Raw genomic sequence first — 16,980 nt, forward strand, 5'->3', positions numbered from 1 at the left:
TTTAGAGAGTAAAGAGAAAGAGATGGCCATACAATGTATTTACATACCACAATTTGTATATGTTAATGTAACTGCAACAGCTGCAGTTGTCTGGGGAGGAGGGAGGACACATGTGTATGAGAAAACTGGGCTGATTGCAGAAGCCCCCTAACGTTTTGCCCCAATTTTCACTTTTTGCTGGTGTTTTCCAGACTCTGATGGTGCCCTGGGTACTGCTAAGCAGTCCCAGGGCCTGTGCTCTGTGTAAAATGAGCATGCAAATTAGGCTAATTATAATTGCCTATGTCAAGCTACCTATAAGTCCCTAGTATATGGCAAGGTATGTAGGTTTAGGGACCCCAGCATAGGTAGTGCCCCTATAGGTGCACTTCTGAGGTGCCCAGGGTAATTTTAAAGGCAGGCCTGCCTTGATAGCTGCTTTTAAATTAAAGTTACATGAAAAATCGAGTTTGGAATTAGAAACACTTCCAAAGTCTCAAATTACCTTATTTTTTATATATGTCACACCTAGGGTGTGCCCTAGGTGTCACCAGGGTTGGATGCAGTGTAAGTATAAGAAGGGGCCTTATAAAATATGTTTTATAAGCCCTGGTGAGGAAAAGTGGCCAAATTCGTTTTCCCTCACTGTAGTGAATAGGCTCCATAGGCCAAAATGGGGAGACTTTATTTTAATTCTCCAAAGGAGCTGATTGCTATAATAAATGCAACAACTTGCCATTGTTGGATGTAATATAACTAGTTTAGGGAAAGAGTTTAAGAACTCTTCCTAAAAGTTACCAGTTTCCGCTCTGTAGTGCTCTTCTCTGATTGGCCAGCCTAACCATAGTCCCCTGCATCAGAACCTGAAGGAACTGACCAGCTGACCAGTGGCTAGTGGTCATTTTTTGATTTGAACCAGGTGCATTCTGGGAGTTGGAGTCCTAGCTCTCAAGGAGCACCTCCGAGCTTTTGGAACCTTGGGCTGAGCTGTGGACTCCTAAATGACCTTTAAAGACCTTCTGCAGAAAGATCCAGAAGTTTAGAGAACTTTTGGAAAAACGCTCTATAAATTTACCGACTCGCAGTCGTAAAAGTGAAGCAGGCTTATGTCGACTGCGACCCGGCCTGACTTGCAGGTTCGTCCCACTGAAAAGCTCAGGAGTCTCAGACTTCCAGGATTTCACCGGGTGCTCCTAGAAAGGCAATCTGACGACGTCAACTCAAGATTAGCTTGCTGTGGAGGGCAACACTGAAATGGAGTACATTTCATTAGCTTTGCATAGTTTGACACATGTGGAGGAGAAGGCCAGAGGCGGGTGAGGTTGCCCCGAAGGGCGGTCAGCTGGTTACTGGAGCAGAAATTCGGACCGACCATGCAACATAGAGAAAACCCGATCAGAGTACAAACAAGACTGTCGCTGATAGAGAGACAGAAGAGAACAGTTCAGAGTTGACCGAGCCGAGGTGAAACCGGAGCGAGAGGAACACACGTCCGAACTAGACAGTGGAGAAAAAACCATCTAACAAAGGACTCAATGCCTATGCAGTATTATGGAGAGGAGGAGTCACTCAATCCTGTGACTCGAAAAGATTCTTCGAACAAAAACAACTTGCAACACTCCAGACCCAACACTAGATTGTGGACTTATGCAAAGTATGTGTATCTACAGCCACACATGCTAGTTAAATTTAACACAGCAGGTCTTTGTGAGAAACCAGGCTGTGAAACTGGAGGTGAGCCGTAACAGTTGTAACATTTTATCTGGTTGTAAATCTTTCTCAGCTATCCTGAATGCAGACAGCGTGTCCACATATTTATTGTGTATTTTCCATTGCAGGCTGTGTCTTCCATTGCATCTGCAGACTATCCTGCAACTTTTAGATGACTGTTGGCAAGTTGATGGTTTCTTCAAAATAGCAGGGTAGAGTTCACATGAGGATGGGTATGTGAGGTGCTAGGTTGATGCTGGTGAAGGGTTGGTATCTTCAGTCTGTGCAAGAGATCACCGGCTCTTCTCATCTTAGATGCCATGGCTTGTAAGGCAGCCACTGATGGCATCTGGACAACTGCTGTGGAAAGTTAGGGGTAGAGACTCTTGAGCACTTGTGAGTCCCTTAACCTTAGTTCATTCATGTGGCCTTCACCCAGTCACTGCTGCCTTTGTTGGTGGCCTGCCTGATGTAGATAAGGGATTGCAGTCACTACATGTTAGTTACAATACTGAGATCCAAGTGACAGGAAACCCAAATTACAGGGCCTGTCAGAGTTCTTTTTTTCTGAGCGATGTTATGTCGAGTGAGGATGGGGGTGCACAATCAAGGACATTTGTATTCATTGGTGAGCCTAGTCCTTTTGTGCAAAGGCAGTCTTCTAGTTCATTAGCGTGGACCGGTAGGTCACACTGCTTTACGTCATTTGTGCTAATGCATGATAACTTCTTCACGAACAAGTCAATGGGGCCTCTGTGTAATGTGTCTTGAGGGTGGGAAAGGGTGGGAAAGGGTGGGAAAGGGTGCCTACCCTCCTCACATCTTCTGGGTAGCCGAGTTGCCCAACGAAGAGTTTTACCTTAATTTTTCCTCACAAAGGACATGTGGGTGTCTGAAAGTTTCATGTTTTTTCCCATGGAAGAAATATCCCCTTTACAGTTCCAACATAGAAACTTCTTTTCTTTGACTGGTGCAAGCCTTTGAGATGCTTGAGCTGGACAAGGATGCAGTAGGGTAATTGAGCCATCAAAGATCTGCCCCTTGGGAATACTTCTACTCACCCCTCCTCAGGAGGTCTGAGATGGGTCCAGATCAGATCCTGAGAACTATACAGATTAGAGACAGCACTAAGTGGACAGTTTGCCTGGGCACAAAATAAGAATAGCAACTACAAGGTCTGGGTCAGGTACCCGCCCCATGCATTTATCCATGGTGCTTACCCCTCTACTGTCACCCACAGAGATCTCCACATTCTGCAGAGTTGTCTAACTCTGTATAAATAAGACTACACAGAGAAATAGAGATAGTGTGTCCTGGGTCTGCCTCAAATGTTTTCTGAAGAACATGAGTAGGAAAAATCAATATGCAAAAGAGTCTCTGACAGTCATTCTAACAAAGTACCACTAGGATGAAAGTCCATCTCTACAGTAGCTCAGCCACCTTGCAGGACTTGGAGACAGGCTGTGGACAATAGGACAGGGAATGTGAGCACCTACATGGTTTTTCTCCATTAGCAATACATGTTGATGAAATGGGTTGTCAAGAGCCTGAACCTGCACACTATGTGAACCCAAGTCAGCTATTTGCTGGTTTCAGTGAGCCACGCTTATACCCTGGACCCCATTATGCACCTATGTGATGAGACAAGCTCACAAACACTGCAAAAAAATCTAGGGCACAGTGCCCTCTCGATGAATGCCCAGGACTGTCAGGCCGTGTCTCATGCTGATATCCCAAACCTCAATCCAGGATGCAGCACTTACTCCAACAAGACACTCCTAACAAGAGATACCCCCTGGGGTGGTAGGGAGGGTCAGCAACACACTGAGTTGCACTGCACTCAAAACATGTTGATACAAAACTCAGATCTTCACTACATACCAGCAGGCATCTGTAGCCACACGTCATACAGAGAGATCAGTCAGACGCTGGCAATGGAGAGGCAATCACCCATTTTATCTGCGAAGCTGAATGGCTATCTTGCCATACTGCTACTGAGTCTGTTTTGTAAGTAATCTAGTCACCTGTATCAAGTTTCCTTCACTATATTCACACAAAACCAACTGACTCCTTTTGGGACCAGTCTAGTAATAACGAGTGTCTAGTTTTGCAAACTTAAAAAAAAACAATAACAGTAGTAATTACAGTAGGCTACTCTGTAATCAGCTCAGTCCTTCCTACAATCACTAGTAGACATCAAAGTTAACTCTACCTGTCAATGTATGGGGTGGGACCAAGGAGTGCAGGAAGATCAGATTGCATATACCAGGACTAAGACTAGCTGGATCGACCTGCATACTATTTCGGGGTGCATCCAAGAGCCTCATATGTTCATGATGCACTGTGCAGATCTCCTTGCTGGTTATTCTTTGTACCTGGTGGCCCACATGCCAAACCCAGCAAATATATTTCTCCAACAGGCCTTATGCTCTGCACTTCACAACCCATTTACACACATAGAGGAACTATTTTTACCCACAGCTTTAGGACATTTCAGCCTTCCTCCATCTGTTCATTCTATAGCCAATATGGTGGGCCCAGCAGCGCATTATCTGGCAGAGAACCTGGTTGTGACAACTGATTGTTTAGGGGGGAGGTGCACATTGTTTCCTCCAGGTACGGGTGTGCTCACCAGGATGGCATGGACCACCAGTCTGGAGCAGATTGGGATCTGCAGTGCTTTCCATGATCTTCTTTAATTCATGCCATGCCATGTTCTCACAAAGATGTCACATGTACTCTGCCCTCATAATGGTTTTATGCTGGGGCACACCTGTAGTGGGAGTGAAGCAGATCTCTGGACAATAATGCATCTGGGACGACTCAGTAATAGACTAAGGTGGAGGTGACCAGCAGAAGTAAGTTAAGGGGTATGTTGGGCATGCAGAATATTTCCTCTCTTCAGTTGGCATCAGGATAATCATGAACCTGGGCCTTACAGTGGTCGCACCATTCAGATTTTTATCCATTTTCAAGAAAATCAGAAAAATGGCAGGAGCGGGAGCCTGTGCTCCCTGTATGAGACCAGTACACCAGGTCTTGGTAGCCAAAGTACTGATATCAGCAAGCGGTGAGCCCCATGCTCTAGTTCTTCTGACTCTTCCATGGGGTCAGTGTTAGTCACTTTCCACCAGGCTAACGTGGTGTCCAGTATTATGATCTAGCCTAATTTGACAGGAATGTTTGCATGATACTCTTTGGAATACTGGGAGTAAGTGGCTTTTTGGTTCACTGTATAATTATTATTGTCAGCAGATCTCCACCTATTATGTGAACTCTGGAAGCAATGCAGGGTTGCATGGTCGTGGGGGACTGCAGGAATACCTGTGACTCTTCAGTTTCCTTGAAATTGGCTGCCTCATTTTTGAACTGAGTATGCATTCTTTTGTCCCAGCACAAGTGTATGAGCATCAGTTTGTTGGTGCTGCCACTTTGCAGATATTCCAAGTATGGCAGTAAGGCAGGGGATGGTGCCCAAAAGTTTAATATCTCTCAGAAGTAATACAATGCTGCAACGTCCTACTGCTGCAACAAAACGGAGTGCTGCTTCAGAATACCTCAACCTTCCGGCAGAATACACATCTTCCTGTCACCAGTCATGTAGAAGATACCTCCCAGAAGAACAAGAAGAAACCAAAGCTTCCATTGCCGTGGCCATCCTTGAGTTCATCCAGAAGTGAAAGTGTTGTTTGGTCCAAAGCTTCAGACCTGGACAGTCACTTGTTCTGTTGGTCTGGGATGGACTGTTCTGTAGGAGTTGGCTGTGCCTTGTGGACCAGCTGAGCAGCCAGTGTGGTTTAGAGCAGTAGAGTTTAGAGGCGACCACAGCTGCTTACTCATTTCCAGGACACCACAACAGCACTTCAAACAAGTGTTGAAACTTACCACACCCCTATCACAGGTCATGTTGGCAACTGCAGTTTGCACTATTACTTGTCACAGGTGCTCACCATGTGCTGTTTGCTGTGACTGGCTATGTTGCCCTTTGCTGTGGATTGTCATCTACCACTAGCACCCACCCTGGATCCACACCTGACATGCAAAAAATATTCTATGCACCAGTCAGCAAATAACCACAAAAATATGAATCACATAGCACATGGGCAGCCACAATAAATGTTAACTTGCCGAAACAGGAAGTTAGGTCGCCCTAAACTAGCTCCCATCCTCTGACAATTGCAATTTCTCTGATAGACAGACCAGTCTGTCATACAATACTGACACTGCACACCACTGAACATTTCATCTTGCTCCATATTTTATCGCTATTGTCCCTCAAATAGAAAAAAATCCTTTGATTATCCATTACGAACGTGGAAGTGTTCACTATAGAGATGTACTTCCCACATAGATAAAAACTAAGGATGGTGTAAACGGTATGGTAAGCAATAAAACGATAGGGTAAGCAACAAAATATATACCTGAGGTATACTTCTCATGATGTTGACAGTTAGTATATGTAACCTCATTCCCTTCCTGTCTCGGAGAAACATAGCAATATACTGCTACCACGCTTCTGTCCTTTCTACAAGCCATGTTAAGTTATAGGTATCAGAATAACCAAATTTAAACATACTCAGTCCAGTGACCTGAGCGGAATGGAAGATTGAATTTGCTTTGCTGGCATTCCAGCTTGTGACCTACAGATCAGAGCAAATGTCAATAGTGAGAGATTAACTCATTTTACCAGCTTGATTGTCATTGGCCATATGAAAGAGGGTGGTTTCTCTAGGACAGTCGTACGGCACGGGAAAAGATTCAGCAATCGGCATGGCACTTTGGGTAGACCCACGCCTTTGTTCAGCATATATGCCTGGCTCACTGGAATCAGCAAATAGCTGACCTGTGTTCCCACAGTCTGTTGGACACATCTCCTGACAACCCATTTCATCAACATTCACTAGTGATGGAGACAAACCACGTAGGTGCTCACAGATCCTGTCCTGTTGTCTACAACTGGTCTCCAAGTCCAGTAGGGTGATCAAACTACTGTAGAGATGGGCTTTCATCCCAGTCGTGGTTTGTTAAATTCACTTGGAGAGTCTACATTGCAATGATTTGGGGTCCATTTAGTTGTTCCTTTAGTACAAAGTCACAAGGGTAGGCACAGATGATGGGTCGAGAGGACTGCCTTATATGTGTATGGGCCGCAAGCTCTAAGTGTGACTCACATTATTCTGGAGTGTCTGAGGGTGACTAATTCATCTGAGAAGGATCTCCATCATTGTAACCGAAATTGCTTATGTCTACTTATGCTACTCTGTAAAATGTCACACTCAAGTACACAAAAAAGTGATGGATGGAATGCTTGAATTAATCTCAGCTTCTGGTAATTACTAAGTGTCAGAAATTGGGTTTCTGGTTGGCAGAGGTATGTACCCTGTCCAAGCAGGAACCACGATCCTAGTCACGGTAAGTCACAAACACATTCTAAATTAACCTGTGCTCACCCTCTAATAGCTTGGCACAGAACATCCAGGATTAACTTAAGAGGCAATAGGTTAAGTATTTGTGCAACACTTCAAACAGTACAACAGTGAAAACACCACACAAAAATATACCACTCCTGGTTAGAAGAATAGAGCTTACTTTAATGAACAAAATAAGACCAAAACAACCAAAATCCAATTAGTAGAACTCGAGAAATTGATTTTTAAAGAATACACTGCAATGTAGTGCTTAATAGCATAAAGCGCCAACTGGGGATATCTGGTCGTGCTGGACTGGATCAAATCTGAAAAGTCAGGCAGACCACGACGGAGCATGGATCGGATACAGGGAACAACTTTGGTCCGCTAAAAACAGTACCTTGGTTACATCGAGGGAGACACGAGGAGCAGAAGAAGTGATGCATAGTCATCGATCCTTTGGATGTAAGTGATGCTTCGGTTCCGAATGACACAGAGTCGAAGATGCATTGGAACTGGAGGTGATCTGCCACATTGACAGTAATGAGATGCCCCCGATCCTCGCAGCAGTGGTAATGCATCAGGAGATGTGCTGGTTCCGAGCAGCACAACGTGGTTGATGCATGGATTCTGGGTTGGAGCAGCACTTTATGCCCACTTCCAAGGGCACAGAACTGGATTGGCACCATTTGGCTGGGCAAGACTCACAGATGACAGAGTCCAGGTGCTGTAGGTGATAAGATGGAGTTAATTTGTGTCCCGGAGTCTTCACAAAACAGGAGGCAAGCCAGCAAGCCCTTGGAGTCACTTTGGTTCTAGTTTCAAGTGTTGTGGGTCCAGTCCTTCTCACCCAGACACAGAAGGCAGCAGGCAGCAAGTCAGCACAGCAAGAAAGCAGTTCTTCCAGAGCAGCAGCCCAGCAGAGTACAAGTCCTTGTAACAGCACATCAGCTCTTCTTCTTGGCAGAGTATCCACAGGTCTGGAAGTGTACTGAGTTGGTAAGGTCAGAAGTCCAGTCCTTACACCCAGTGGTGCCTTTGAAGTAGTGGACTTCAAGGAAGGGATTTGAAGTGCACAGAGTTCCTTCCTTCCTGCCCTGGCTCCAGGCTCACTAAAGAGGGTTAAGCAGTCCCTTGTGTGGGGGTAAGGACACAGCCTATTCAGGTGTAAGTGTAAGGCTGGGCCAACTCCTCCCTCCCATCCTGCCCAGGATTGCCAATCAGGACACCTTTGTTATGGTCGTCTAGAAGGAATGCTTAAGGCCAGCTGTTACCCCACCCCAGACATGTACTGGAGAAAGGCTGCTGGGGCTAACAGCAGGAAAATGTCAACTTGTAAAAGTGGGTTTTTCAAAATTGTAACAAAGAGGATTTATCATTACAATTCCATAGGTATTAAACATGAGAGGTCTATTCCTTCCCTATCAGGAATTCCAGCTCATTAAATGTAATAAGGAATCCCCAATGTTATCCTATGGGAGAAGCAGGCCTCACAATAATTAAAAATGAATTTGAGAGTTCTTCACTACTAGGACATGTAAAGCTTAAAAGAATATGTCCTGCCTTTTAATTACATAGCACCCTGCCTATGGGCTACCTAAGGCCTATCTTAGGGGTGACATATATAATAAAAGGAGAGCTTAAGGCTTGGCAAGGGGTTTTGAATGTCAAGTCAACATGCATTCAGGAACACTGCATTCAGGCTGCAATGGCAGGCTTGGGACACGTTTTAAAGTGCTATTTAAGTGGGTGGCACGAGCAGTGCTGCAGGCCCACTAGTCGCACTATGCTAGTACCACTACAGGCCCTTGGCACATTTTTTTTAAACACTTTTTTTTGCATTTTAATTATAAGCAACAGATTTGTAACATATTGAGGCAAAGTCATAACATTATACATAACATGACAGTATAACAATTCCGTTAAATCAGACTGAGCACTGTCCAATTATTATACATATTAGCAACCCCTTGCCCCATTGCAACTAAACATCGTCACCTGGTGACTGAAGTATTCATGGAGGGTTGTGTATGTGAAGTAATATAAGACAATACATGCATTGTTGTATTGCTACTGTTTTGTACTAGATGCAGAGCGGGCCGGTGCTTGTCTAATTTGGAATTAGTATGAAGATATAGGGGGTCATTCTAACCCTGGCGGTAAAAACCGCCAGGGCGAATGACCGCGGTAGCACCGCCAACAGGCTGGCGGTGCACCGCTGGGCATTCTGACCGCGGCGGTTCTGCCGCGATCAGTAGCGGGAAACCGACGGTCTCCCGCCGGTTTCCCGCTGCCCTGCAGAATCCCCCATGGCGGCGGAGCGCGCTCCGCCGCCATGGGGATTCTGACACCCCCTACTGCCATCCTGTTCCTGGCGGGTCTCCCGCCAGGAACAGGATGGCGGTAGGGGGTGCCGCGGGGCCCCTGGGGGCCCCTGCAGTGCCCATGCCAATGGCATGGGCACTGCAGGGGCCCCCGTAAGTGGGCCCCAAAAGGAATTTCAGTGTCTGCATTGCAGACACTGAAATTCGAGACGGGTGCTACTGCACCCGTCGCACTCCAGCAACTCCGCCGGCTCCATTCGGAGCCGGCTTCATTGTTGCTGGGTCTTTCCCGCTGTGCTGGCGGGCGGCCTTTTGGCGGTCGCCCGCCAGCACAGCGGGAAAGCCAGAATGGCGCCGCGGTCTTGTGACCGCGGTGCGGTCATTTGGCGGTAACCGCATGGCGGGCGGCGACCGCCGCCCGCCGCGGTTAGAATCACCGCCATATTGTAGGCTTTGTTCCGTACAGAGGAGAGCTGGGGGGGGTCAAAGCCTGCAAAGTGGTTCCCCCCCAGGATAATTGTGCCAGAAGTCTACGCTCATTACTCCCCTTCCACTGCCTCATTCTGCACTTTGAAATGTTCTAACAGTCCATACCATTCTAGTGATATGGGTTTCCCCACTTTCAGCCAGACCCCAGTGAGCGACCTCCTCCTGTCACTGAGCCACTAGTGGAGCCTGCGGGGACTTCCAATGCCTTGTTAATAGTCTCTTTGCCAACAGCCAAGTCTGTGTAGTGTGTCATCATCTTGGAGCTTTTAGGCCTGGGATATAGGCCTAAAATACATAGCTCTAGTGTGTTCGAATGATTCTGACCAGTTAACTCAGATAGTGCTGTCACTATGCCTGATAAGTGGATAGAGAGGGACATTGCCATAACATATGTGCAAGGTCTGCATCAACTGCGTGACACAGAGGGCATGTTGTGGAGGACATGGTGAACATTTTGTTTAGTCTTTGTGATGAAAGGTACGCTCTATGTAGTATTGAGAATTGGATACAGTTAAATCTCGAGTGAAGCAAGATCTTATTGGGGTACTTCAGTAAGAAGTTTCACTCCCTTTCCGAAATCTCGGAGGTTAGATCTACCTCCCATTTGGTTTTTAAGGCTCTGAGGCAGATCATAAGGTGTGCACGAAGTCCCCCGATAAAGCCAGTGTATTAAGTGTCTATCATGGCCCATGGTGTGCAGTGCTTGAAGTAGCTTATATTTTTTGGTACTTTCCCAGCTGGTGCCCAGTATCGGCGAACATAACAAAGGATGCTGGCATGTGTTAAAAACAATATTTTTGGTAATACATGAGTATTCACAAAATTGGAATGTGACTAATGCGCTGTTCGCAAACTGAATCTAACGTCAGCACTCCCTCCTGCTCTCATGGGCTCAGCTTCCATGCTGTCAGTGCGCCGAACATGTGTGGAGACCACATAAAGGGATGTTTGGTGCAAATGGCACTGGAGAAGCTGTGTAGCATGCAGCTGTCTTCCAATAGATGAGGACCACGTGGAGTTAGAGTGAACCCGTCTGTGGAACACAGGCCCTTGGCACATGTAGTGCATTTTACTAGGGACTTATGAGTAAATTAACTATGCCAGTTAGGTACATACCAATCAAAGCTTGTTTTTAGGGAGAGAGCACATGCACTTTAGCACTGGTCATCAGTGGTAAAGTGCTCAGTCCTAAGGCCAACAAAAAGAAATCAGCAGAAATGTGAAGCAAGCAAGCAAAAGGTTTGGGGGAAGACCTACCGCTTGGGCCGCATCCCAATTCATTGTTATTTTACACACCATGTCACCTCAGTTTGGACCCAGCTATATGCAAATCAGTCTTGATGCTGCTCCAGTAGGAACAGTCCATTCTGAACTGCCAGGTTCTCCCTGAACCAGAACACAAGCAACCCAGGACTGGTCTCACCCTAGTTATTTGCTCATCAGCCAGGTCCAGCTTGGTTCCAGTGACAAAGTATACATGGGACCCCTGTCTGGGAATAACTGTCCCACTTAGGGTGACACACTCAATTATACGTTTTAATAATGCTCCCACCATGCAGGAGCTGGAGAAGGGTACCAGTTTCAGGCTGAGATCCACCATGCAGGTGTAGGTTTTTGGATGCCTTGCCCTACTAAACTTATGCTCTGCTTTTCAGAAGGCATTTCCACTTGCTCTTGTGGCTAGCACTTTAATTCAGGGAGAGGGTAGAGAGAACCAATATATTCTTTCCTGCATATGGGCAACAAAATACTGTTATTAAACATAGCTAGGTTTATTTGACACCAATTCTCGGTCAAAAGAGGTGGGCTTTCGTACACTTGCTGATTAGGCGACCGACTCACATAGATTAGCAAAGTAACTGTGATCCTGATAAATTGCCACTGATTTGGTAGAGGACAACATTACACAAGAAACATGTTGACCAGTTTCGAATGATCACTAGAAATATTATTTTGCAAAGGGTCCCCACTGTTTTTAATCCCAAGAAAGGCTCCCTGAATATAAAGATTTCCTTTAGTTAATTTTAATCCTTTCCTTCCATCTCTTTTTGGCCAAACTACTTTGCACATATACCTCTCGCTCCGTAAGATTTTTTAGGGTGTGAGTCTGGCATTCTGGACTCTTAGGCTTGTTGAAAGAGATCTCCAGCAAAGAGCCCCCTTGCAGGGCCTTTTGGGATTGCAACACCAGTCTGATAATGAAGCATGCCACCAATTGGTGGGTGAGGGCTTGTGCTCCACAACTAAGTTGCCTTTGATGACCTAATTTAGGCCAATCTATCAAAACAGACAGCTTGGGTCAGCATTTCGGAACTACACACACTTTTTATGGTATTGTAATATTAGAGAGGACGTGTGCTGCACTGGTAATGCTTTCTTCCTTTACTCATCCATTTAGAGATTCCACTTTGACAGGTGCAACACACTGGTCAGGAGGTTCAACAAGTTACAACCTTGCCTCTGAACCCTCTGAGGCAAGCTCAGCCTTTTATCCTTGTGAGGCTATTAAAGTGTTCATCATTTAATTGGGTAAAAGTAAAATCTGTTTTTAATAGCACTTAAAAAGAACAGAAGTGTGGTAGAGTTAGGATTATCATCAACAGCGCTTAAGCTGAGCACTCCCACCTTCCACAGCCTGACTGAATACCTGTAACCTTTAGCATTCTTGTGCCATAGCCTTCTAGATAAGGGCCCCATTGTGCAGGGTCTCGTTCAAAGCATCTATGGGTTCATCATCAGACCCTAGTATTTGAATACAAAATGGGCAACGCTCATGTCTGGAACATGCTCCACATTGGTCCAATTTGCTTCCCTGCAGTTTTTAGGTTTCACCTATAAGACAGTGCATGTGCTGTCTGTAGCAAGACATATCGTTCACTCACAATGGGCTTAGTGCTCATGCAATGCGTATCACTGGCTGTTTTGCTTGCTTCCCCTTTGTCTGCTTTTGTGGGCTTTCCTTCCTCTTCTTGTGTTTGTCCCTTCCCTGGAGCATAGGCACATTACTCGTATCCTACCACTGATCCCTTTCCAAGCACTACTTTTTATTTTTGTTTAAGCTTTTGTTGCTTCCGCTCTCACCCTCTGTGTTGCTCCCTGACTCATGTTGTTTCGACCTACACCTGCGCCCTTCGTGTTGCTCCCACCCCCCTATGTTGCTTCCAACCCAGATGTAAAACAAAATTAAAAAAAAAAAACACATTGCACATTTATTTTAGTTACATATCCAAATCTGATCAGCTAGTAGCTAAAAAAATAATAAAGCGGGCATGTTGAAGGCTATTTTTCAGCTGTGCTGCATCAGTGATGCTGTGCAGCTTAGCTAAAAACAATTGGCAAAGTCAATAGGTGGCAAAGACGAGGCCGATTGACTTTGCCAACCCTTACTTTTTTTGAAGCAGAGGATCATGGTCTTTGAACAACCACCCACCTCAGAGAATCAGAGGACTCCATAATCATCTCCTCTTCAGGAGAAATGTTAAGATAAGATTACTTTCCTTCTAAGCCTCTCCATCTTCCATTTATCTTCCGTTTAACCGCACAGTACAATCTCAGCTTCATTATTCTCCTTTTATGATTTTTGTACAGCACTGCAATGCACTCTAAAAATAGTAGTTGGTTAAGATATGCACACTTAAACAATGTACTACAATATTGGCGACAAAGCCTCTTTTTGAAGACACAGTTGAACGACAGAGCAGTTTTCTCTATCTGCCATGTACTCCAGGGCGTAGGCAAACTAAGAAGAATTCACACTTATACAACAGTTCCTTCTCACCGGTTTTTTAGGTCTTCCTCTGGGTTTTTGTCCGACTGAGACTCCAGATTTCTAGAAAAAGAAAGCAGACTCATTAGGACATGAGGAAAACTGATTTTGAAAGATTTCCCCTCAATTTCCCTTATCACTTCTATATGTCATAGGGCTCTGAGCAGATGATTTACCATTTTAGAAGACAACAATCAATTCATTGTGTCCTCAACCCATATTTTTCACATATTATGCTGAATTTAGAAGGTCACAAACTTTGTGACAGAAAACCACCTCTTTAGAGTGATCATGGCCGTCACAGACACACATGCAAGCAGACACACCCAGGCATACGCACACGTGCACTAACACCTTTCACTCTTTTGCACGGTTCACTCTCAGCCTGGGGCTCTCTGTATATCCTTAAGTTTACAGCTATCTCACTTTGGGGTGCCTCAACTGTCCACCCCCACACAAGACTGTCTCTCACCCTGGAATTCCATCTATCCTCTCTGAAACACTGACACTTCATTCCAGGAACCCTCATTTGTCCTCTTGTGTGAACAGGAAAATCTTACCCTTGGGCTGTGTTCTTGCATACATGGCTGTCCAAACCTCTGGAGCCCGCATTTGTCCCCCCGCACATACAGATTTCTCTCACTATAGAACGTCTATCATATGCACACAGTTGACTCATTCTAGAGCCCTTTATCACACCTCTCAAGCTGTAGCCTTTTGTGAACATATGTAAACATATGTCTTACTCTGATAACCTCTGCCTCTCCGTTCTCTTAAAAACACTGTTAAACAAATTCTTCCAGAAATTTTCCAACACACAAAAGGGCTTTGATTGCTCGATATCAATACAGGTTTAGTAGAATACAGACGATGGGCTATTTAAAGCATTCTCATATGCATTGAGCTCAGAATCTACATTCCCTGTTTGAATACATACACATTTACCCCTTGCAGTTCTCACCTTTTGACCTAACATAGTACACATTAACCTAACAATTCTACTTTGCCCTCCGAAATAGTCTCAAAATAAGATAGAGTACACAATAAAGCAGATCAAACACATCATCTACAATGTTTTAAGAGCCAACAATTCACCTGTATTTTACTGAATCAGAGGACATCACGTGATATCAGCCATCTCCTACTCCCTGGTCCCCCACACCAAAATATGCTATATTATTCACCTTTTCACTGTATGAATCATTCTCTTGTTCCACCCAAACTACCATCTCCTTTTCCTATCAATATAAACTTTTAAAAGATTAACGACTCCAACGTGTGCCCATCAGGCTTGGGTTTGAGGGTGCACTTGTCACACATTTTACTGATTGTTCTCTTCCTTTCACTACAGTTTGGACATCCTATTGTGATGGATTATGGGTGAATCTCAGTTCAATTTAGCTCCAAAGGTTCCAAACTCACAATTTCAGTGTAGTGTCCTCTAGACCTCTTGATATTTCTCCTCTTATTCCCTGGAAACCTTGTGCTTGTGTGTAAAATGTCCGCTTTACTATCAAGGTTAATTCCTCTGTGTTTCCAACTTGTGCACAGCTAATATGTATATATATATATATATATATATATATATATATATATATATATATATATATATATATACATATATATGTTCTATGGCATGGTCTTCTCCATATGTGGTAATATGTAGGTGTATCTGCTGCACATCCCACGAGTACTGACTGCAGTTAGCACATTGTTTAAAGGACTCTTGTACCTTCAGTTCCCATTTGCAAGGCAGTCTCAATAGTAGATTACCAAAATATAAAATGTTAAATATTGTGCTATTAAAATTTGTCAGAATATTGACTAGAAACGTATGATGAAGGCAAGTGTATATAGACAAATAATTTGTTTACTTAACTCTACATATATTACATTTATATAGTCACTAACAAAATAAAGGTTAAAGTACTGCCATAGTTAGGTGAATGTCAGTGACATTAACGTTTTGAACTATAAAAAAACAAAAATTCACCAGTTATCAGAACGATAACTTGCGCCCTCTCCATTTGAGATATCATGAGTGATGTCATAAATTATGTCACATGTGATTTAAAAAGCAGTGCAAGGCGGGGGTGCAAGTTATAGTTAGCTTTGCTAACTATAACTTGTGAGTTTCCTTGTTTTTTTTTTTTTTTTTAGTTCAAAACATTAATGTTGTCGTTGACATATTCACCTAACTATAACGGAATGTGAATCCCATAGGAGCGAGATGGCCTAAAGGAAATATGGCTCCTTGCGTCAATCACAACGCTCTGTTTTTTAATTGGTGCTCCCACAAGAGTCTCTCGAGCCTCTTGTGAACACAGCAGTCCAGATATAGAAATATTTTTGACCCTTCATATCTCAAAACCTATGAACTGATTTACACAAATCAAAAGAGCACATTCTGCATACCAAGATCTGGTTTTCTGACAAATTTGATCCAACTCTGGTCAGCAGTTTATGACGTAACCCTTCTTAAAGAAGTCTATGGTAAATGCATGGGGATTTTGGGACCTCCTTTTTTTTTTCACTCCTGCTTGATGGATCATCCCAAAGCTTTCCAAAGTAGTCAAAAAGTAGCACTTTTTGGTAAGTTTCTTGGAGATTCGTCAAATGGGGCCAAAGTTATTAGCAAAACAAGAAATACTTTTCCTATGAAAAAGCTGACCTAATTATAACTACCCAGGGGCGACCATCACTGGGTGATTATATACACACACTATATATATATATATATATATATATATATATATATATATATATATACACACGCACACACACACACACATATAAATATATATCCTACTGGCAGTCACCAGTAGGTATAGTTTCCATAGTAAAAGTGTTTTTTGTTTTGCTAGCAACTTTGGCCTTTTGAAAAATCTTCACAGAATTCTCAAAACCAGTTTGCCACTCACTTCAGCTTCTGTCTGGAAAGTTTCAGGGCGATTCTTCGAGCGTGGGCCAAAAAAGGGTTTGTTCCAAAACCAGTTTTCCCCATGCAATTTCCCATAGGGATTTTAGACATGACTACAGCTCGAACGGCTGAACGCAAATACACCAGATTTGGCAGAAACCTAGATCTTGGTCCAGAAACAGTGCTTTCTGAAGTTTGATGTAAAACTGTTCAGTAGTTTGGGAGTTAAAGAAAAAAAGAGATATGTATATTTAGAGTAGCGCACGGTCCGCAGATCCGAGAGATCCCAAACTGAGATCTGATTGGCTGCCACCACTTCAACCAGAAAGTGGAGGCAGCCATGTTGGGTCTCTGACACGACTGAGTCCCAAGAAAAAATGCAAC

General features: G+C 44.1%; 1 protein-coding gene across 2 annotated transcripts in view; it reads right to left on the reverse strand.

Annotated features, from left to right (window-relative positions):
• The window catches only part of HMGA1 (high mobility group AT-hook 1), a 144,975-nt gene that overhangs the window by 95,947 nt on the left and 32,048 nt on the right, over positions 1 to 16,980 (reverse strand). For both annotated transcript variants that reach the window (XM_069238849.1, XM_069238850.1), the window contains exon 4: positions 13,689 to 13,739. In XM_069238849.1, the coding sequence (XP_069094950.1) occupies positions 13,689 to 13,739 (51 nt within the window). The remainder of the gene's footprint in view (positions 1 to 13,688; positions 13,740 to 16,980) is intronic.

The sequence above is a fragment of the Pleurodeles waltl genome, chromosome 6, assembly GCF_031143425.1.
Source record: "Pleurodeles waltl isolate 20211129_DDA chromosome 6, aPleWal1.hap1.20221129, whole genome shotgun sequence".
Taxonomy (NCBI): domain Eukaryota; kingdom Metazoa; phylum Chordata; class Amphibia; order Caudata; family Salamandridae; genus Pleurodeles; species Pleurodeles waltl.